This window comes from Mus musculus, chromosome 8, assembly GCF_000001635.26.
Source record: "Mus musculus strain C57BL/6J chromosome 8, GRCm38.p6 C57BL/6J".
Lineage (NCBI taxonomy): Eukaryota > Metazoa > Chordata > Mammalia > Rodentia > Muridae > Mus > Mus musculus.
In genome coordinates, this window is record NC_000074.6 from 113,825,395 (window position 1) to 113,849,583 (window position 24,189).

The window sequence follows — 24,189 nt, forward strand, 5'->3', positions numbered from 1 at the left end:
AGGAAATCTGCGCAAATATTCACTGGAGTAGAAACAGAAGATAGCTAAAATTTGTGGTACAGTCAGTATGATAGTAACTCAGACTCAATAGGTTGTATGAATGTAAAATGTCTCCAGAAGCTCCTAGGTTTGAACCTTTGGTCCTCCTGGCAGTAGCACTGTTTGGAAAGTGGTGGGACCTTTGGGAAATGGAGAATCGCTGGAAGAAGCAGGCCATTGGAAGAAGCAGGTCACTGGAGAATGTGAGATCCTCTTTGGTGTTTACTCTCTGCTTCCAGACTGTGGATGTTAATTTGACTGGGCACTTTGAGCTTCTCTTCCCCAAAATTCCTCTGCTATGCTTTCTCTACCATGATCTACTGTAGCCCCTCCAACTGTAAAACCTAGACAGACCATTTTTGGATGATTGGTAGGGAGGAAGAAGGGGATCCGTAGGAATAGGGGAAGGGTACAAAAAAAAAAAGGTATAGGACATATGATAAGCCAAGTGTGGTGGTGTACACCTTCAATCCCAGGACTCGGGAGACAGAATCATGTGGCTCTCTGGTGAGTTTAAGGAGATCTTACTCTACATAGTGAGATTCAAGAAAGGCAGGGCTATATAGAGAGACCAACTTCTATGCAAAAGGAAAAAAAGGGAGGGATAATCAAAAATACACTATGCATATGTATACAGATGATGCAATGAATGAACGCTATTATTATCTATAGTTAATATACACTAATAGGAAAATAAAAGGTAAAACTAAATTCTTCCTTAAGTGCCTTCTTGTTAGGTATTTCTCACAACAATGAGAAAACTAAGTAACACACTATCTACATTTAGCATCCCTTTATACTAAATTATTTTTGCTGTGGGACTTCTATATTCACAAAGAAAATTTATAATGCTCTGACATCAGTATTTGTTTTGTTTTGTTTTGTTTTTACTTTCCTAAGTAGAGATCTTTTTTAAAATCAAGATTTTTGCTTTGCTCCCTAAATATGTTATTTAGTGTAACTAGGAAAGGAAACAAATGTCCTTAGTGAAGGAAACAAATCATAAATCTAAGACCTAATAAAGCGCTTTCCATCTGGAGAAAACAAGAGCTAAAGTTAATTAAACTGCAAGTTTTAACCAAATATAATTAGAAGAAGAAGGTCTACACGCAAATCCTGAAATTTTTCTAAACATCGCCTCTTTCATTTATCTTCAAGGGCATCCCCAAGTCTGACTTTCATCAACAGGATTGGGTAATTTTCTATGTAATTGAATAATGACCAACTGCTTCCAAAACAAGACCATCAAGCCATCCCACAGTACAGCTGCCGAGGCCCTGAAAATACTTTGTGGAAGAGAAGCAATCGAACAAATGAATCCATAAGAGGGGACTCTTCGCCCCCTCATTTCACTGTCAATGTTAATGAACTTCATAACCTGGACTTTACAACACAGTGGCCGTTTCTGGGCTCTTTAGTTATAGCTGCTCTGAACTTAATGTACACGCAATGTAGGCTGCATACCAGTCTTTATCAACTGGTGTAAACTCCAAGCATCTCATTCACAACTTACAAATTGATTATATCTTGAAATGATTCTCTTTTTCATGGTTGGGGACAAAAAAAAGTGTAATCACAATATAATTTTCATCCATTTTTTTGATGTGTCATTTTGAGAGATCTGAAATCACATATCTTGACTTCAAGTCTTCTTCAACAGAGAGAGACCACACTCCTTAGAACAAAGAATAGGTACAGTTCTATGCAATGCAAAAAATAAAATAATAGGACACTTCATGGGTTCAGAAAAAAAGATGTCTGTTGTCATGATTTAAAAATAAAAGACTACTTCACACTAGAATTAGATTTACTAAAGTAAACATCTTCAAAGACACACCTGAGCTGCAGATGAAAACTGAGCAGTGTAATCCACAGATAAGCATTCTTGCTTTACAACTTTACCCCACATGTCATCATCCAGGCAAATTAAAGAAACCAATTAAAAGCAGTTACAGCATGTGAAGTCATCCTCTAAGCCAACCATGGAGTCCCCACCTCCAGCAGACTGTTCCTTGACTGGTACATCATACACCCACTTCTACTTCCTGCTTTAAAACCACATGTAGTTACTGCGGTCAGGTGGGGTGGGGTATGTGGTGATCACACATCTGACATGAAAAGTAATGGATCAACAAGACCGTCAGTGGATCCAAGGTACAAATATTGACAAAGCCGCATACCCTCATGTTCTGTGCCATGGGTGTTATACCTGATACAACATGGCTCAACAGTGTGCCAGTCAATTCTCAGTGCTTTAAAAGCAGCTCTGGGCTCAATGAACTTGATGCCCTATGCTTGCCTAGATCCTCTGTGAGGTCACAAGCTCTTTGCAGAAAATGCCCAAAGCCCTTTCATCTCTATTAACGGATTGGGTTTTCCATTCCAAAAGGCTAGAAAAGAAACTTGACCCAGAGTTACAATAAAATATCAGCTTATAGCTCACAACTGAAACAAAACAAAACAAAACGTAGTCTAACTAACTTCAGGCATCACCAGACATAAGGTCTGTGACCAACCTATTATCAGATAGCAAGATGGCTGCCAGAAGTTGTAGGTTTACAACTTAGGTTTCCTCTTAGTTACCTCAGGTGGCTCGTAATTTCATTTTACCATTTCGGATCTCAAACCAATCCCTACAGTCAAAGATACCTGACCTTCTGGCAGGTCATTATGGGAACCATGTCATGGAGGACGGGTCCTTAGGGAAAGCCTTGCTTTTATGAGAAGATTGCAAATAGGGTCAACAAGATGGCTCTGTGAGATGGGCTTGATTCCCTACAACACGTATGGTAGAGGGAGAGAACAGACTCCCGCAGGTTGTACTTAGACCTCCACATGCATGTTGTAGCATGTGTCCACATGTATATACACATGTATGAATTAATGTGATAATTTTTTAAAAACTGCAAACATATAGTACCTAAGCAAAAATTCAACTTCTGAAGCACTATGTAAAAAGATGCCCAACTGACCTTTTTTTTCCCCCAGTGAATAAATGAGCTATATCAAATTCATGATGTACTCTAGACATGCAAATTACTTCTTGGTTTCTAATTATTAGGACAATAATTATGTGCACATGTTTATTGGGTGCATCCTATGTTTCAATGATCACTTGACACCTAGTAACAGCAATGAGTAGCAGAGATAAGGCTTTTAAGGGGAGCGCACACTGTGAAGACAATGTTGGGAAGGACTTTCTGAGGCAACGGCATTTACACACTGATCCAAAGAGCATTCCGATGTACAATCACTGAAGCAGAGGCTCTTGGAATGCTGAAAGGCAGTGGAGACATGGCGAGCCACACTGGTGAGCTACACTGGGGCACACAAGGATGGAGAAGACAGGAAGGTGGGTGGAAGAGGCCAGATCACATAGGACCCTTCAACACTAGGAAACTCCGACTCTTTTCTCAGTAGAAACAATGAAGGGAACGTGAAATAATGGGGTTACTGCTACAGTGGAGCTAAGATGCAAAACTGAGACTTCAGGTAGGAGTACTGTGCTGGGTGCCCACAGAGAGACACTTGTGGCAGCAAGACTAGAAGTACTGTAATTGATCTGTATGTGAATGATGAAATCTAAATGGCAGGGCTAAGATTTCCAGGTTCTTTAGACTTTCCTGAGCAAATGCATCTCTTATACTGCTTGGTCTTTACATTAAATATTAGTCTCATTATTTCTTTATTTACATCCTACCCTGTCTTCCTGTAAACAGTCCTAAACTATGATGTTGATTTTTTATTACATTCAATTTGTAATTTTGTGTGTGTGTGTGTATGTGTGTGTGTGTGTGTGTACGTGCCACAGAGAAAGTGTGGAGGTCAGAAGACAATATACAGGACTCCATTATCACCTGCCCTGGGGGTCATTGTCACCTGCCCTGGGGGTCATTGTCACCTGCCCTGGGGGTCATTGTCACCTGCCCTGGGGGTCATTGTCACCTGCCCTGGGGGTCACTGTCACCTGCCCTGGGGGTCACAGGCATTAAACTCAGGTCCTCAGGCTTGGCTATAGATGCCCTTGTCTACTGGCCCATTTCATCTGCAATACTTTTTTTTATTATATTTATCTATTTTAATGGGATTTTTTACACTCTTCTGTTGAGTTTAAATTCATCATATCAGTACTCTACCTTCATCTTAAAATACTATAAAACTTAGGAATGATATAATTTTATAACCTTGTAATACCAAACATTATCTAATATCTGTTAAATATGTAATGGCTAGGAATACATGTTTTGGGTTATGGGTGGATGGATGGACGGACAAATGGGTGAATGGATGGATGGGTGGATGGATGGAATAAAGAAAGTACTTAGGGGTGGAGAAAAAGTTATCTATTAACAACCAGAAATAGAAATACCAAAGAGTCTTTGACTCTCCTTACCCGGCATGGTTATTAAGAATATTTCACATAGGCTGAGTCATGTAAGCATCACTGTATCACCCACTGCCAAGGATGGGTGAGACAGCTTTTAATTATTAAGTCAACAGGAACATGGGTTCTGTGGCTTCTGCATTCTAACTAAGGCAGAGCTCCAGGTCCCATCAAGTATCAGATATCTCAACAGAAGCAACAGTGCATGAGTCCCACTTACACGAACAGATGGAGAGTTCTCATCCAGCTTCCAAGGGCATCAGGGAAGAACATACTCAAGGGAGGAGAGTATTCCCGAATCATTCCCAGAACTGCTCACTGTTCCCTTCTGATTGGTCAAGAGAACACCGAGGACACTTAATTTCATCTTAGAAAAACTACAAACATAGGACTAGAATCCTCATTTTTAACCTACAGTCATATAGAGTTAGGCTGAAGGCAATGATAACTCTTACTCTTAACATTCTGCTCTTACGTCTAAAAGCTGCCCTGTTTTCAGGAGTCTGGGTAATACGTGAAACTCACAAACTAAAATGTTCCCCAGACTTTTTCTTCTGCCAACCGATCCACCAGCACCAACACCCCAAGACTATCTGCACACTCTCAGCAGCCCCCTCATCCCCCTGTGTTATACCTGCAGCCTCAGCACGTCCCCTGCCTTATTTATGCAGCATCACTAAACCACCCGATCCCTACTCCCCTGAACTCTCCTCAGCAGCTATAGCCCTAAAAGGCAGATGTGGTCCTGTTTCAGGGACGTTTAAAGCAGGGGCATGATGATGCTTGGAAATGCACCAAAATTCGAAGCATTGGAGTTTGGGATTTGGAGGCTAGAATTGCTTAGCTAGTAAGCCTATGCAAATACACTGAAATTTTTTTTAAAGAAAAACCTATAACATCTAAAACATTTCTAGTATTGAGTATTTTAGGGAAGGGATTCTCAAAACTGCCTGAAAGCAGTAATCTCACTGAAATCAATAGCACGCATATTTCAAAAATCCAACTTGTGTGAATGGTTTTCTTTTTCTTAATGAAGCGATTTCATGGTAGTACTGTATTAAAATGTGACCCATGAGAGTCTATGAGACCCTTTGGGCTGGCACAATTGAGGGATGCTAACGGTGTTTAGTAGGTAAAGGCCTGGAATGCTCCTAAGTACCCTATGAAGCATAGATATTCCTTCCTAAAGAAAGCATTGGCCATCCTAACACCAATAACATTCCATTGAGAATCTATACTAACTAGAGAGATAGCTTAGTGGTTAAGAGCACCTACTGCTCTACCAGAGGTCCTAAGTTCAATTCCCAACGACCATGGCTCACAACCATCTGTAATGGGATCCAATGCACTCTTCTAGTGTGTATCTGAAGACAGCTGCAGTGTACTCATATAAATAAAAAATTAATAAATCTTTTTAAAAAAGCTGGGCGTGGTGGCACACGCCTTTAATCCCAGCACTTGGGAGGCAGAGGCAGGCGAATTTCTGAGTTTGAGGCCAGCCTGGTCTACAGAGTGAGTTCCAGAACAGCCAGGGCTACACAGAGAAACCCTGTCTCAAAAAAAAAAAAAAAAAAAAAAAGGAAGAGAGAGAGAGAGAGAGAGAGAGAGAGAGAGAGACAATATCTATACTAATATAACAATTTCCTAAGCAATTTAAACAAGTAAGTATGTAAGGAAACTGGCTGCTTCTCTTTAGAGGAACAAAACCAATAGACAGGGGGAGAGGGAAATAGAGAATACACATGTGATAAATGGACCATTTGAGTGGCTTTTGGTATAGAGACATTCCAACAATGGTCATCTGCTGGCTGGAGAAACAGAACTGAGAACTTGCTCAATGAAGCCAAGTGACTCCACAGTTCTGAGTCTGCATTGAAAGCCAGGATGATCCCTAGGAGGTCACTGGTGCTGTATCCACCTCAGAAGGCTGATCAAGCCGGACCGACTGCTATTAATGGAGAACGAGAAACACAGGCAGACACACAGATTTCCTTCCAGACTTTTTATTTCTGGACCATCAGGGGATGGTGCCAACCACTTTGATGGGGGTGGTCCCTCCTTGGTGGGTCCTGTTCTGGACGTTCCCATACAGCACACCCAGAGGTGTCACTCCCAGGTGATCTTAAATCTCAATGGGCTGACAATCTAGACCAATCATCATACCTACTATCTCACCTGCTACACAGGGTGGGTGGCAGATGGTCCAAGATGACCATGAACCTAACAGGGGAAGGGGCTTGCTTTCTGCTTGAACACCAGACCTAGAATAAGCCTCAGATACTTGTATTTGTATTACTCTGCTGTTCAAAAAAGTTAGAGCAAATAAGCAGTTTCTAGGCTTTTGCCAACTCAAAAATCAAGTCAAAAGTGTGTGACAACATATCATATTCTTTTGTTCTGTAAAGGAATCTACTTCTGGTCTCTTAGGACTATAGTTAGAATCCTATTCCTTTGAAGAAATGAAATGAATCTCTGTTTGCCTGCTGAGCATCCATTTGCTTGCTCTTTCACAGTCAAAGGCTACTGTAGTCCTGGAAGGCTGACTCTCCCGACAAGTGAGAATCTCTTACCTGTTAAGCCCTTCTTTCTCTGAGCCCCAGTGATGTCTGCCCACACACTAGACCCAGATTCATAGAGCTTGCTTGATAAGGTTAGACCTTCCTAGAATGTCCCCAGGTAAAGGCCAACTGATTTGGAAGATCTCGTCCCTGCAGCATCTAGATCCAGTGACTGACCACATAACCGGAAGAGTTATGTATATCAGAGCCCAGGAATATAGGAGGACATCTTGGACTTTTACCCTTTAATATCATGGCTCCTCTTTTCCTTGTAGCCTCCACTTTACAGACAAGTAAAACTATATTGGTCAGTTATTCCCCCCCCCCCAGCACCTTCCTGTAGTATTCCTGCAAATTCCTATGAGCCTAAAATTATTTAAAATCAAATGCTGGGGCTGAGGGATAAGTGAACAAGGCATGAAGGTCTGAGTTCAGATCCCCAAAACCAACATCAAGTCATTGCAATAGCTTGTGCCTATGATCCCTTGTATTGCCAGATGGGAAGATGAGACTGGAGAATCCCTGGAAATGTGAGGGATAGCTAGCCTGGTGTAGTCAGTAACAAAGGACAAGGCATCCTGTTAGGGGACAAGTAACCTGGCATAGGTAGCAATAAACAGCAAGAGATGCCATTTCAAGGTAGAAAATGAGGTCTGACCCTTGAGGGAGTCTCTCAACCCTCCCTCAACATCTTTAACATGAAATAAAAACTTTAAAGACATTTAAATGTTACCCCAAAGAATCATTCCCTTAAAAATTGCATCACTAGTGTGTGTGTGAGGGGTGTCTAAAATTCAGGCATTTTAACATGTCATTCTCTCATTTTAAACCATTACACCAGCTATTTCTGAGGTACTGAGGTGTCTAAAGTCTGTGGTATTTACTTACCTATATGAAAGACTTTCAAACTTGACTTTGTTTTAGGACTACTTGGGGAATCTTGAAAAGATGGTGCTAATTTAGAAAAAAAATTCTAAAGGGTGTGTGGATGTCTTGATGTGCGGATAACTCCCAACTTTCTGTTCCTGGGGTCTGGACTAGGATCTTAATAAGATCATCCATAGACTTTCAGCTGTCTATACTCAAAATCACCAACTGTCCTAGGCTTCTTTTGTTACTCATTGTGGCAGTGTTAAGCATGTAGTGTTGAGCACCAGTTCGTATTCATCTTACACACAGAGAGAAAGCTTTGACAAGACAGGGGATTCATCCCATGCCAATGAGTTTTACTGCAAAGTGATGGCTGCAAACCCTGACTCCCTAAGAGGCTGCAGAGATGGACATGTCAGCCGTATTTAGCTTCAATCTTATTTTTGACATGCATAAAACAGTCCCTTGGACTTACCCACAACACAAAGGATTTGTGATCATATCTGCTCACAGAGAAATCAATGCTGAGTTAATCCACACGGGGCCTCCTGGAAGCGGTCAAGTAAAACGCACACTGCAGATGAGGGGCTGTAGGCTCACAGGGTGACCTCAGGACACCAAAGGCTGCTCTGTTACAGAGCCTGGCAAGTTGGCTGACATAAACCTCTTTCCCAGCTTATCTCTGTCTTTCAAGTGCTGCCCCTCAAAGGAGGCTCTACCCATAGCTGGCTCCTCATAAATCAATGATGACCACATCTAATTTATATCAGAAGGCATGGCCCTGTGACTGATGGGTAAAAAGGGCAGATTGTATATTTCAAGGTTGAGTGGCATGAATAAGCCATCAAAAGAATCCTCCTGAAGGCAAAAGCCTTCAATACATCAAAGCCATCTCTTCAGGAGAGGTTGCCACTCTGTCCAGGCAGAACACTCACCAGACCTCTATCAGAGCATTCCTGTATATTCTGCTCTATAACTGACAACCCCCCCCAAAAAAAAAACCAAAACCAAAAGCCCCCAAAACTGTGGGAACAGGCTTTTCCTGGGATGTAACCTTGATGTAACCCAAACTCCTGAGTTTGTAGACAGTGCTGTATATGAGCTGCAAACAAATATTTTTGGTCATGAAAGCCTTCATGGGTAGTACTAACATTAGGCCTGTTTATATTTGGACTTCCAAGATTTAATCAGCGCCATTTTCTCTTGAATTGTTTATTGCTTATGGTGGGAAACCATGCGATTTTCCAGCTCATATGTTCTGCTGACTGAAGCTCCTTGAAGCCACTGTCTTGGGTCCATGCAAAACTAGGAGGAAGGGAGTTCTTAGAAGATTTGCATATTGAATTATTAAGGTTATAATGACAATGGCACTTGGCAGCACATGCCAATAAAAAGCTTACAATCCCCCCTGCTACAGCTAATATCCTGTATCTGATAGGTCAGTGTTTTCAAAAAGGAAAGGGCTTGCTGCCCTAACCCCCACTCCTGTGAAATACAGTTCTGTATGCAACTGAGAGACTTGAAGATACATACTTAACTTTTACAGCAACAGCAAAAACAAACCAGATATAAGCATATTGACCAAATCCTAGGGATCCTCTCTGAAGAGGAGAGTAGAAAGAGCCAGAATAATAAAATTGGTGTTTTCTGAGCACAGCAGGGCGGTGACACATATGAATCCACAGTAGTTGTGACAACATGAACCTGGCCTGGAGAAGCTCAAGCCAGACAAAACATCAAGGTGCAAGTGGGGAGGTAAGCATAGACTCCAACCTCAGGCTGAGACGCTCTTAGCAACTGAGGACAGCTAAGTGAGCGCGAGTTGGTGTTCTCTTAGTATGTGATCCATGGTAGGATGATCACACTCAAGGGGATGGCCCACACCCAGGAGTCTCTGGGCAGCACAAGTCGGACTGGATTGCTGTGTGTCTTAAAGAGGACAGTAGGCTGGGTGAGAAGGGAATGGAGGTGGATCATCAAGGAATTGGGGGCAGGGAGATGAAAATGATCAAAATTTCAAACTGAAATAACTCCAAAGACAGGCCTTAAAAAAAAAAAATCTCTGTACTACCATGACAAAGATACCTCAATACAAATGTCAGTGAATACAACCTCCCCACCACACATACACACACACACACACACACACACACACACACACACACACACATACTATAGAGCATATACAGGTACACGTAAATAGTCCCCTCTGGGTTAACTCACCCATGCACATATAAAGAAAAAGAAGAAGGATTTTGTGTTCTTGTTCTGATGAGCACAGCCATCCATTCAATGAAGACTCAAAGTCTTTGTAAAGGCAAATAAAGCCACACATACCTGTTCTGAGCCGTGACACATCGGTGGCTCTAGGGATGGGTAAGTCAGGTGAGAGGAATGAGTCAGGAAGCCAGTGGGTGCCTGAATCACCTGGAGCTCAGGAGGCCATGTTTGCAGAAGGAAGCCAAGAGGAGGAAAGGATAATGGAGGAGGGTAGTGAGTGCACAGGTACATGATCTGGACGGACCCAGCTTTGCTGAATGCTAGCGTCCTAGTGGGAGAGAAGGAAAGGGGGAGGGAGGTGGAAAGAGAGAGAAAGGGGTAGAAAAGATGGGAAGAAAGGAAGAAGGGAAGGAGGGAGGAAGAGAAAGTGAGTTGGGAAAAAAGAATTGGAAATGGATGGAAAGGATACATTGAAGCCATTTCAGAAAGATGTACATTTTAATACATAAGCATCCATATACACGCATGCCTATATATGTATGTCATGTGTGCATATAGTTGTTCGTGTGTGTGTGTGTGTTGTAGTTTGAATGAGATATCCCTCATAGACTTGAGTACATGCACACTTAGTGCCCAGTCCGTGGCATTGGTTGGGTATGTTTAGGAGGTGTGGCCTTCCTGGAGGAAGCACATCATTGGAGGCAGGCTTTGAACTTTCAAAGCCTCAAGCCATGCTTTCCCAGTTCACTCTGATGTCTGCTTGCAGTTCAAGAGGCAAGCTCTTGGCTATTTTGGCTGCCACGTTGGCAGCCTGCTGCCATGATTTGTAGTCAGGGTGGGCTCTTATCTCTCAGGAAACATAAATCCAAATAAACTCTTCCTTCTATAGGTGATGTTGCTCATGGCATTTTTATTAGAGCAGTAGAAAAGTAACCAAGTACATACACACAATTAAACACACACATCAATTATACATACATATATATAATATATATACACAAACTATATATATATATATATACATATACATATACATACATATATATATATATATATATATATATATATAGAGAGAGAGAGAGAGAGAGAGAGAGAGAGAGAGAGAATGAGATCAAATGTCCTGAACACTGTAGTCCCAAGCTATACACCACTTGTTCTAATAATCACTTAATAGTAATAATATTGGTGTAAACATTCATTCACAAAGGCGCTTGCACCTGTACTATTGAAAGGAAACAGGGCAAGCAATTTGTGTTTTATACTAAGTGCCAGCCAGCATTTAAGATCTAAAGTGATAAATCTTTTCTCCCGCCCCCCCCCCCCCAAAGACTTGGAAAAGTCAATACAGAGGCTCAAGTCCTACTTCTGACTAATCTGCCAACTCTTGGTAAAACTTGGCTGTCTGTGTTTTAATAAAGCAGACAGTCTCAAAAAACAGCTGTAGTGGGTGCTGACTGGTAACTTTCAACTTCTGTTCTGAAACTGTGGTGCCACGCTAGCCCTTAAGAAAGCCTGGGATCTTAACAAATCTGATATTTAAGTTAGGGAATTTGATCCTGCAGGGGGCACCATCTTGAGCATCCCTACAGGGTCTTTCTTGCCACCAAAGATCCATGAGGCGGCTGGTGAGGTCCTATCAGCTTACAGTGGAGTACAAGCTCACAGTGAGGGAGTGATGTGCCTGGCTGTGCAGGTCGCCACGGGAAGAGCTGGATCTTCAGAGTCTGAAGACACAGATCTGAACTGTGGTCTGTGTGCTGATCCCCCCACCCCCCCCATCGGCTTCCTTCTTTTATTCTTTCTTCCTTGATACAATGTTTCCTTTCCCTGCAAGATTCCTAACTTTTACAGCAAGAGGGTTGCCAACACCAAAGCGATTCTTTTCCTGTTCTGACAGGCCTGCCTGGAAAGGCTTCAGGATTTGGGGGTGGGGTGGGGTGGGGGAAGAGTTCAATGGCCATTTCCTGCCCAGACCACCTCCTAGTTCAAAGTCAACAATCCAGCGGGAGCAGCTACTGTGTGACAAGTTCAGCACTTAGCACCGTCTTCCTCACCCTCTGCCAGCTGCCATTTCTACTGAACAGATGAAAAACCTGAGGCTCCAGGAAGCAAGCTCAGGGTGTCCAGGATGCCCCCAGCAAGGGCCCTGGAGTCAAGTATGGCCCGCAGAATTATCCAGAAGGAATGGTGCTTAATGGCTTTATTATGACAGGCAGGCAATACAGAGGGAGGCTGGGCCCTTCCGACTCTCATGGGAGACTCCTCAGGCTTATCTTAGCTACTCTAGAGTCCTACTCAACCCCCCACTGCCCCGCAAGAGCTTTGGTCTTTGGAAAAAAGAATTTTTTCTTTTAATTTGGTTTGGCCTTTTGCTCGGAGCATTGATAAAAGCAAATAATTCTATTCACAAATCATGTCTTAGGAGAACACAGAGGAGAAAAGCCAAGAAAATAAAAGGGTCTTTTTACCCTTGATGAATTGAATAATAGCCTAAGAAAAACATCTTTGATTTGGGTCAGCCTGTATTTAAGAAACATGCAAATACAACCCAGTCTAATCTGTAATTTCACATGATCCTCTCAAGTGACCATGAAGTTCCAAGTGGGTAGATGTAATTCAACAACCCCTGCTAGCCAGCAAGGCCCTGCAAAACAGCAGAAACACCGGCTAGGGGCATTTAACTTCAGCCCTTTTATGAATGGAAATCGGCTTTCTAAAGATAACTTGGCAGGCAGTGACTAGCAATAAGACAACTCGGTGACAGCTTTCGGAGTTATAAAATACTTTTGAAAAGGAGGCATCAAAGCTTTCAGCCGCTTATTCATATCCAAGCGCTTCAAAAGCTCCTTGCAGGGACCAAGGTTCTCCTGAGAATGGTCACTGTAGCAGTCCCAGGCTGCAAAGGCCACCCCTGAAGAAAAGACACATGTGACATCAGGGCAGCTGTCCATGGAGCAGACAAAGGAAAGAGAAGCCAAAGGAAGCAAGCGACAAAGTTGGATGGCGCACAGGGGATCCAGGCTGGAAGAGATCCTTGAGGCAGCCTTGGTTGTTGTAACCACTCTGCTGGAGCCTGGAATACAGTTGGGAGTGGAGACCATGAGCCAACACCAGACAGAAGATTCAGCAACAAATGGCAAAGCAGCCTTCCCTTGTGGTCAGCTAGACTCTGCAGAGATTATCAAAAGTCAGCAGACCCGTCCGTGCACTGTAGAGCTAGCTGAACAGACACACGAGGTCAGTGTGTGTGTGTGTGTGTGTGTGTGTGTGTGTGTGTGTGTTTTCACTTACTAGACATGTAAAGAACAGAGCCTAGTCTAGACTGAGTTCATTAAGCAAAAGTCTATTATCTCCAAGTAGAATAAACACATTGCCATCAGAGGTCAGGTACAAAGAAAAGGCATATTATCTTAGGCCTAGCAATTGTTCTTCTGCAATTATATTTCAGTCAGAAGTACAATTTTAAATCAGATATATTGGTCAGGCCAGTACCGATTTCATCATTTAGAGATTCAAAATGCATGTTAAGTGTGTTTAAAGATATGGAATGGCCAGGGGGCATAGCTTACTTGATAGAATTCTTAGCTCACACAAAGTCCTGGGTTCAATCCTTAGTACCACAGAAAACCAGATGTGGTGGCACACCTCCGGAGATATAGACAAGAGGACCAGAACTTCAAGGTCAGCCTCAGTTACATAGGAAGTCTGGGCACAGGCACATGGCACTCACTGGTTCTCACACAGCAGAAATGGCCTGGGATGTAGATCTTTTGATAGAGTGCCGGGCTAGCACTCACAGAGTCGAGCTTAATCGCCAACACTACATAAAACCAGACAGAAGTGAAGCTGAAGCCATCCCAGCACTCAAGAACTAGAGGCAACGTTATCAGAACTTCCAGGCCTTCCTCAGCTCCGTGAGGCATCTGCGGATAGCCTGGGTGCCTACCTTTCTTTAAGCCTAGTGACCATGAAGCTCTTGTCCCTAGAGGTGATTTTCATGCAGAACTGGACAAAAATTTCAGTACAAAATTGGGGGAAAGGCACAGTTTCCATGGCTGTCTTGTCTAGATGAAACTGCAGAGGGGGAAAAAATACCCATGACAAAACGCGTTGGAGAAAAGTCTAGATTTAAACAGAATTAGACATCTGTCAGTGATGTAGGACTCTCTGACTCACGGACATGCTGGTACACACTGCAGGGCTGAGGGGTGCTGTCTGGTACCACCTTGCCCAGCCTCTCCCTTTTCTGAAGCTATAGCTTGTGGGCTCTTTGTTCCTGAGCTCTGATGAGCCACAGCTTAGTGACGAGTTAAGATGGGAATTTCTACATCTAAGAGCCTGTTGCTGTTTCTCCTCCAGGTGTGTCTAATCCACAGTCCGGGGGCTATAGGTAGCTGAGCAGAGCTATGAACCCTAAGCTTACCTTAAAAAAAAAAAAAAAAAAAAAAAAGGTTGTTTTGTGAGTGTGTGTGAGTGTGTGTGTGTGAGTGGTGTGTGTGTGTGTGTGTGTGTGTGTGTGTGTGTGTGTGTGTGTGTGTAAAACTGGATTACATGGCAAAGCATGGGCTTTGTAGATGAATGATGTCCTGTTACAGATTCAAAACATTAGACATTAGCCTGGAGAGATGGCTTAGCAACATGCGACTGTTAAGAACTGAAATGTAAATGAAGTAAATACCTAATAAAAATTGGAAAAAAAATTGGAAAAAAAAAAAGAATACTTGCTAGTATTGTAGAAGACTTTGCTTTGGTTCCTAACACCCAAGTGATAGCTCATGACTGCCTGTGACTCCTGTTCTAAGAGATCCAACAGGCTCTACTGGCCAACTTGGACACCATACTCACACAGGTACTAACTCAATACACACAAAATAAAAATAAATCTTGTTTTTAATAAAAAGGCTAGACATGCCTAACAGGGTGTGTTAATGGCGTCAGTGTCCTCCTCGTTCACACCTTTACCGGATGTGCTCAGAAAAGTATCTGCTATGAGAGAAGCAATAATCCCCCATTGGATGAAGGAACCAAGGTGGCTTCCCCATTCATTCCCAAACAAAAGTGTTCACAGTTTACTAGTTCCCAAATACTAAAACACAGCAAAATTATTCAGAAAACATATACATGCCTGGGCCCAAATTCCAGTTTTATGGAAAGGGGTCCAAATTTTTAGCACATAAGACAAAGCTAACCAAGTGGGTCATACTCTACAGTCACTTATATATATATTTTTTTTAAGGATCCTGAAGGTGGAATGTTTTAAAACATTAAAACCTTCGAAGAAAGGCAAAGACTGACACAAAATAGAATTAAGGAACACGGGTGAGATCCCAGAGCTGGTTATAGTGTGACAGCAAAGTGAGTTCTTCCAGCAGCCTGGGCTTGCTGGTAGTCATGATCTTCCTCGGCACTGGAGAGGGCAGATAGAGGAGGCTTCATAGAGGAGAAAGGACAGATATGGCAGGCAGCAAATGACTCGCTTACTATGTAACCCCATGATTCTGTGACAAAGGCTGCAATTCCAATACACTCACCGAGTTTAAGGTCACTGGGCAAAATGGGCAGTGGTGACCCAGAACAGTCCTTTGGTATTAAAAGCCAAGAGTGGCATGCACAGTTAATGGCAGGCAAGATTCATTTGCTCCCGTTCTGGAAATGATTGCAAGTAAGGAATGACCGACCCATTGAACTCCTAAAAGTGAGTTCTGTGTCAGCTTGGGATGGTAAGTGTACATTCAAAAAAAAAAAAAAGTATTAGAAATATTTTAAACACCGGGTAATTTCGAACTGTTCAGGGAAATCCCCTGCTAGAAAACATTCCAGCTGGAGTGTGCACGCCTACCTCCCTGCCTACAAGAAAAATACGTGTATTTCACAACTATGACTTTACTGCTCTTCAGATTTTCTTCTGAGGCTTCTCTAGTAGGCTAGGTAGGAGCGGGCTGCTCTGATGGCATTTTGCCAGATCATTTAAAGGTGCCTGATTGCTTCCCTAATACCTTCTGTGACTCACAGAGAGATGGCTACCCCATCTAAAGCAATCCCGAAGGCAATGGTCTGGCCCCACTCTTAAAGAAATCCCAAGATAGAAACTTTACGTGAAGATATCTCATCTCACAGTGCCATCCGCGTCTTGTTAGTGTCTGCATTCATGGATGAAGAACAACATGTATCTTCTTTCTGGCACGTCAACATTTTGAGGAGTCACTCTGATAAGTGACACCAGTCCATTGGCTGAACTTTTGGAACATCTATAATGTTCTGAATCCATCACTGTAACTCTCAGTTAACCTTAGGGGGGTTATGAGGCTCCCTCTTGATAATATGACACTATTATCAAGGTGTTCTGCTTAGAAGCCTTGTTTCTATTGCCTGAGAAAGAAGCACACACTGCTCTTTAAGTTGCAAAGACATATTCTGTATCTTGTCTGTATATAGTAGAGATATGATTAAAGAAGGCACATGAATGTCCAATAAGCTTGGAAGTAGTACTTCACCCCCCCCCCCATTAACCATCAGGAAGATGTAGGCCACAGTGTGGTACCCAATTCACATCTGTAAAATGAGTGCTATGGAAAAGGCAGATAGCATCAAGTGTTGGTGAGAAGAGGGAGTGTCCAGAGCGCTCGCACATACTATTGGTTGAAGTGCACACTGGTGTAGCCATTTTGGACACCTGATTCACAGCATCTGCCAAAGCTTGACCTATGCCTACCCCAGGAGCACAGCGACTTGACTCTTAAGCACATACCCAGGGGCGTGAGAACACAAGAACAACAAACAATTATACAAACAAAACCATCCTGGGATCCTCATACTTAAGCAACAATTTTCAATAAGCATAAATAAACCACAAATTCCATTAGGGCAATGGTGGACAGGAAGGAAGGAACAACTGAGTGCCCTTCTTGGGGCATTAATAATGTCTGTTTAATCTAGGCTCATATATATGGGCATGGACTTTGTGAACATTAATCAAGTTATACCATTACTTTTTTTACATCTTCCTGTATGTGCATTTTAACGTTTATATGCAGATATTACCCTTCAACACAAGGTTACAAAATTAATATGGATCAGGGTTACCACTTGCTAGTGAGAGTTCCATTCTCTCTTACTTTGCTTCTTACTGGTCTGCTGTGTTTCCTAGGTGTTTTATGGAGGAATGGGAAAAGGATAGTAGCAAACTCAGGACAAATAAGTTTGGTTCTTCTCTACCTCTTAACAAATAGACTCTATGGAGGTGACCAAATTAGATCACTAGAGTCAGATGTCTGGAAATTGTAAAAATCTTAGAGGTCATCTCACACCACTCAAGAGAGCAAAGCAAGGCCCAGTGATGTCTCGATAACTAAGTACGTACACCGGCTTGTTGCAGAGAAGGGACAACCTGTGCCTTCCACAAGGCAGACCCTGGGTCAATTATTTCTGGAGAAATTTTAACCTTTTCATTCTTCTGCCTTAGATGGTAATTTGTCCTTAGTTCAAAAATGAACCTCTTCCCTAGAAAAGATAACCTGATATCTACTCTGGAATTAGCAAATCCGACTTCCTACCCCTCCCAAGGAGCAGAATTCCTGAGTGTTGAACACGGAGAGGCTACATTTTGTAAGAATGAGAAGACATAGAGACTTGGAAGCCTGGGATGAGATCTCCCCGGTTACTTCTACTTTTAGTACATTTAACACTTCTATCTATTTTGTATACCTTATGTATGTGTGTGGGTTTGAGTGTGCCACAGCATGCATGCAGAGGTCAGAGGAGCTAGCTCTTTCCTCCCACCATGTGTGTCCCAGGGGATTGAGCCTAAGTCAATGGGGCTTGAGAGCAAGCATCCTTACCTACTGAGCTAACTCATCAGCAATAGTCCTGGTTTTAGGGATGAGAAAACTAAGGCACACGCAGAACCCTACTAGCTGGTACTGGTTTGATAATGAGAATCAGGGTCTGCAACTGTTCATTGTGAGTGTTTGGAATGAGATGGTTTAAGGCTCTGTGGTGGAGGGAGTAACCCTGGAAGACTTTTGGAAATTGGAATAGGCAGAGGGTGGGAAACACAAGGAGGAAAGCCAAAACCCAGCAGAAGACTCAACACACACACACACACACACACACACACACACAACCACACACAGACACACAGACACAAACAAAGGATGAACACTAAGATATGTCCATGCATGTGCGTGTACATGTGTGTGTAAGCATGTCATAACACCCAGGGAATCTTTGAGACAGTCATCATTCAATTGAATTGAGATTAGCTGGGTATTGCTAACTCGTTTTATTTTGTCATTTAAACACGCTAAAGAATACCATGGCTGTGGTTAGGGTTTTGGCTGGATTTCAGGGCAATATGTGAGGAATAAAAAAGTTGTAACTAAAAAAAAAAAAAAAAAAAAAAAAAAAAAAACTTAACCCTTGAGAATATGGGAACCTTCATTTACACCAACCCACCCCCGAAGCCACCCCTCTCGCTTAGCCAAGCTGTATCCCATGTGTACATCCCCAGCTAATTCCCAATTGGGCTCTCTCAAATTTTCTTCCTTCCGCCCATGCCACAGCATGATCATCACGTGTCTCCAATCCCAACTCTGCTGTCAGTCTGAGACATTTCTCCATTGCAACATGAAATGAGAGCCTAGGATGTCATTTACTGCCTTGTCTACTTGATTGGATTCTGAATATCATTTACGTGGATATTCTCAGCCTGGTGTTTGACACAGAAAGACTATATGGAAAGGAAATCAGGCTCGAGTCCCAAGGGCTTTTAAACTTCTTGCCTCCAAGGGTGCCATGCTTCACCCTGCCAGTACCACACATCCTCTCCTATTTTAAGAGGATTCCTTCTGTAACTACTACACCACCAACAGAATTTCAAAACAAAAACAAAGAAAAACCCCTCCCCTTAATTCCATCATGTTGAAGGTAGGCTAACTCTGGCTGCTGAACACAATTCTAGATTAAAATGCAGTTTTCCCCTTTCAAAGCAACAGAGATGCATGTAGCCGGTTAGATTTGTAGAATGCCTGGTCTCCCAAGACGTTGCAAAGCGAATGGCATCCATCAAATTAATTTCCTTGGGGATCGTCTCAAACATGGGGAATGAAAGGGCCCAGGCCATTAAACATCAAAAGAATGTTCTAAATGCTCATTAAAGTTCTATTATATTTTCTTTGCTTTTCATTTTTCTTTCTTTTTTCTGCTCCCAGAGACCAGATTAGATTAATTCAATTAATCTAATTTATAATTATCTGTAATATTATACGTATCAGAGCTGACAGTGTGAATGTGTGGAGTTGGCTAGAGGGAGCTTAATGCGCTGGACATCTGTTCATTCAAGTTATACAAAACACGAAAGAACGAGTTCCATTAGAGCAGGGCAGACTCACCAAGCCGGCACACGTAGACACAGCCACAGAGGACGAGCTGTCATTTCTGATAAATCCCTGATACAAACACTGCGGTACCTCAGGCTCCCGAGTCTCTGAAGCACCGTCCTTTCCAAGTACTTGGACTCTAAAGTGACTGCTCAAGATCGCCGAGGGCTTAAGCTCTAAATGTAGATCCTGTCCAAATGCTGAAACTCGGTAGTGCAGGGAGTTGCTGGCACCGTGTGCCGATCGCCTTTTCCTGTGGTGCAAAATGTCGTGTGAAATATATGACCCGCCCGAGTCCACTTCTACTGGCACGACAAAGACGTAATCTGTAATGGGAAAACAAAAAATTAGCTGTCAGCACCCAGAGCCCAAGATGCCAAAAGGGCCACTTTCCAGCAGCTTGCCCCGAAGCTCACAAAAAACCTTGTTCCATGCACCTAACAGTGAAGAGAATTCAGAGAGGCTGGCTCACTGCATTCTGAGCCATCGGGCTCTGCCAGCTTATGCTATAGCTGGGATTGGGGCTCAGGGGCCCAGAACTTGCCTAGCATTAAAAAATAAATAAACCCTACAAAAACCAAAAGCTAAGTGCAACTTTGATAAATCTCAAAGATATTTGGGTGAAGGGTCAATTCTCAGTCTGAAAGGAAATACAGGGGCTCTTCATATATTAGCCATATGTAATCATATGTAACTTATTATTGTTGATAAAAAAAATCAGTATAAAGGATGGATTTGATTGATAGCCTTGTTTAGGTCCAACTTAGAAACTTTCCTGATGGAGTTTAAATTGTGAATGACTCATAAAATATGCTGTTTCTGATTATCCCCTTGGCTCATTAACAAGGGGCACCCAGCTACTCACGCCAGCATTTGGATCTCCCTTAGTGTTTCAAGAAGCCTCCACCGGGGACTCTCCTGTTTAATCCCAGGCCTAAAATACAACCTCGGCAAAAAACATGCCTCCAAACCATCAGAAGCATCCAGATAGAGGCTGATGTTTGGAACTGCTCAGACTTGTTGGAGGGGGCGTGGCAGATCAGGGACACCTGGAAAGGCATGTTTAAAAATGCCTTCCCCCTGGCTCCCCTGAACAGCACTAATTGCTGTGTGATCTGGGGGTGTGTACAGGGGCGGGGTGGGGGGGTTAGGGGAAGCTGGGCAGCGAGGAAACAATTTGCTATAGGAAAGAGCAAAGTCAGTATGCTGCTTTCTTTCACAAAACATTGGAATTGAAAAGCATCGTCCCAGAAGATGATGTGGAGCATGCCCAGTGTGAATTAAAAAAAAAAAAAAAAAAAAAAAAAAAAAAAAACTTCCACTTTCTAGGCACAGAATGGGAAACTAATTTGTAAAGTGTTTAGAAAGATTCCGAACAACTAAGAGGCATGTTTGAGTCACTTGGGTCCTTGGCTTGCAGAAGAGAAAGGGGGGGGAGGGGGATTCCCTTCCTTGAACAGTCAACAACAATGAAATAAAAACAGAAGATGCTAAGGAATCAGGGAGTCTCGGGTGTGTAGAGATCGATACACAATACACAATTCTAATTGGGCTTAATTAGTAAAGACACCCAACAGGACCATTTGTGACTTTTAAGGTGTGGCCAGCTCTTTTATGGTTCTTTCATTTTCTCCTTCTCTCCTTGAAACTAGAAACACCCTATCATTGACATATTCTTCAGAAAATAAAAGGAAAAAATGTGTTTCCCTTCTCTTTCCCTTAAAACTGAGCAGCACACATCTTAGTTCTCAAAAATTTCTGATATGTTGTTCTGCAGGTATGTAGCTTTTGATTAAAGCCGTCTTTCTTTCCTCGCTTTTTTTTTTAAAAAGGGAAAACCCATTTTCTCTATCTACCAGTCATACCTAACTACATAATAACCTTTTCCAACATATGTGCGGTTTCTACAGTGTGTGTTTCCGGTTTCTACAGTGTGTGTTTCTTACCTCCTTGTGCACGGCCATCTGAGATTGCACCTGCTCTTACTTGGAAGACCATGTAGGCGTGTTAGCCAATCATCTAGACCCCTCACCCCCTACCTACCCCAGACACCTGCTACAAGTTTGTTTCCAAGAGAGGAACATACAGGCTGTTGGTTACATTCAGTCCTGTCTTGGAGAGGGAGCACCGAGAGGTTGGGGGGTGGGGGTGGGGGAACCAATGTGCTGTGCTCTGCTAGCTACTTATGGTCCTTTCAGGGGCTGGGAAATATAGCTTAGTAAGCAGAGTTCTTGTCAGACATGCATGAGGCCCTGGGTTCAATCCTCATCACTACATAAACCAGGTGTGTTGGGCATGCAATAAGGAGGTGGACCCTAAGGCCAAGGTCATCTTTTCCAAAGCTAGATTACATGAGACTCTGCCTCCAAAAACAAAATACAGAAGTACTTTCGGGCCACGCCTGGGACAGAAGAGCTCCCCAGCCATTAGATCCTGGTGGAACAGGAAGGAAGTTTTAGAAACTATAGACTCTGGCTGGTCCAGTTCATTTCTGGGTCTCCTATTCTCCAAACATCCAATCTCTGGAAGCTTTTACACATAATTCTAGTGGCTTTCAGTCCCAGAGTCAGCCCTTGCACCAGGACAAGAGGACTCAATTCTACAAAGATGAAAAATTTAGAATCCCCAGAAAGCCATGGTGGCCTGTAAGGTCTTGCTAAAGAGCCCTGGGCAAACATCAATTGTCCTCTTGCTGCTAGTGGGAGACACTGAGAACAAGGGTTTTTCTCTCTCTATGAGTTCTGTGGAGTTAATAAATGAGAAAACCGAAGCGTGTGCTAGATCTTTGAAGCTGGAAGACAGAAAAAAAAAGGGGGGGGACTTAAAGCACCTTGCGACAGGGTGTTCCCCCAAAAGAAGACATCTTTTGGGCATCCGTGAGGCGATGTCACTGAAGAGAGAGTATTCAGTGGGAAACCAGCAGTAAGGAAAACACGGGTGGAGTGGGGGAGGGGAGACACTCACCCCTCTCAGCCTCAATCTGTGGCTTTCCCAGCGGAGGAAGGAAACGAAGGAGCCTTTTATCAATTCCCCACCCGGTGCCCACTTCCTCTCTAATTTCTTACTTAAGTTCGGATTTATTTTTCTTAACAAGCCATCTGTGAAAGAGGGAAATTATTTTCTCATCTCTGTGACTCGTAGCTTGAGGCACTGATTTTCTGATAAGCTCACAGGACCTTGCTGCGCTTCCCTCTTTCTAACCAGGGAGCCTTTTGCTCAGACAGCACACACCTGCCAGGTTAGGAGATGCTCCTTAACCTACCACATCTCACGCTAACACAAAGGGGACCAAAGTGCAAGGGGAAACCCTTGTGGGATGGTGGAGTACCCAGAGAGAGGGTAAATACGAACCATCATTTAATCCGCTGCCACCGCTGCTGCCGCTGTCACTGGCTAAGGCGACGGCCACCGAAGCACAGCAGAAGCAGCACAGCTGGAGTGCCTGCAAGAAAGAAAAGGGTGACACCGCCGCGTGAGCAGCGTCGCGGGGCGGGCGCCTCCCTCGTCCCCGCTGTGCGGCGCGCCCCTCGGTGGTGGCACCTGCCTTGGCCAGACGCCCCAGTCCCGCGGGCCCCCACGGCGGCCCGGGACCTGCGGCCCGGAGGGCGCACAAGCACAGGAGGGCGCACTCCATGGTCAGGTGCGGACGCGGTGACTGTGGCAGGCGCGCATTGTCCCCCGCGGGCAGCGGAGCCCCAGGTGTGGCGCCAGGTGCGAGTGGCCGCCGCCGCTCACATGGCAGCACGAGAGCCTGCGAGCCTCCTCCCTGCTCTAGCCTCGCGGGCCTGAGGTGCTTCGGGGTGTAGGGAGCTCTGCCAGAGCCCGGTCTGCAGCGCCTGTGGCTATGAAACTCTGTTGGTGATGCTCGCGGGTCTGGGCGCTTGTCGGTATCAGAGTGATTGTGTGCGGCTCGCACAGAGCAGCCAGCTGGCTCCCCCAGCGCGCTAGAGCCGAGCGCCCGCCTCTCCTCCGCTCCGTGATTGGCGACCGGAGGTTTCCCCGGGTTCGTCCGAGCTCCTGTGCAGTAAAGGGCGTGGGATTTCTAGGCCTGGGCTCCGAGGGAGGGAACAGAGGGGGCGGGGAGGCCGGGTGGGAGTCAAGGGGAGGGAGGGACGGACACACCGCCAGGAGAGGGAGGGCAGCTCTCAGGGTCCGCCTTGGGATCCTAGCTCAGGCGCACAGAGAGATGAGCCTGGACGCTGGAGGCGCAGGTAAGAGGCGTTACTTTCAGACGTGTCTTCTGGTGACAGGGTGAAGAAACCCAAGGCTTGCTGGAAACTTTCTGCAGCTCTCTTTCTTGTGCCACATCCTTGCCCCTGCCCTGACCAGGTGGGAACCCTGAACCTTTGATGAAAAGATGTACGACCTGAAGCTCTTGCGAACTCAAGATCTCCCTGCTGCCCAGAATCCCACCAGCAACTATCCCATCCAGAGCAGTTGAAGAATAGACAGTGGGCAGTGAATAAGTAGTCACTGTCTCCGGTGTGTGAACCCTCCCCCACACCCCTTCTCTGAGATGGTTTTTTCCATGCTTTCTTTTTAACAAGTTGAATCTTGTCCCCAGACACCCAAACCCCTTTGTATTAGTCCTAAGAAACAGCTTTGTGGTGGGCATGCGGTACCTCCTATTCTGTATGGCTAGCCATTTCCTCAATGCATTTAATTGATTCTTATGATCTCTACAGTTTGTAGTGAGGAAGAAAATATAGCCTTTCATAGGCCAGAGGAACAAGACCTTCAT

General features: G+C 44.0%; 1 protein-coding gene across 12 annotated transcripts in view; it reads right to left on the minus strand.

Moving 5' to 3' along the window:
• Adamts18 (a disintegrin-like and metallopeptidase (reprolysin type) with thrombospondin type 1 motif, 18) overlaps positions 1 to 23,949 on the minus strand; it is a 152,221-nt gene extending 128,272 nt beyond the window's left edge. For 3 of the 12 annotated variants that reach the window (XR_878788.2, XR_001778416.1, XM_017312631.1), the window contains exons 1-2: positions 22,800 to 23,792; positions 19,461 to 19,774 (exon numbers count right to left, since the gene is read on the minus strand). Coding sequence is in view for 5 of the 12 variants with exons in the window: in XM_017312631.1 (XP_017168120.1) it covers positions 19,461 to 19,774; positions 22,800 to 23,082 (597 nt within the window). In the remaining 7 variants the exon portion in view is untranslated. Of the gene's footprint in view, positions 1 to 10,188; positions 11,033 to 19,460; positions 19,775 to 22,799 lie in introns of those variants that run through there. The other 9 variants (XR_001778415.2, XM_030243369.1, XM_006530797.2 and 6 more) reach the window with 8 other exon arrangements.
• Between the last annotated feature and the right edge of the window lie 240 nt (positions 23,950 to 24,189).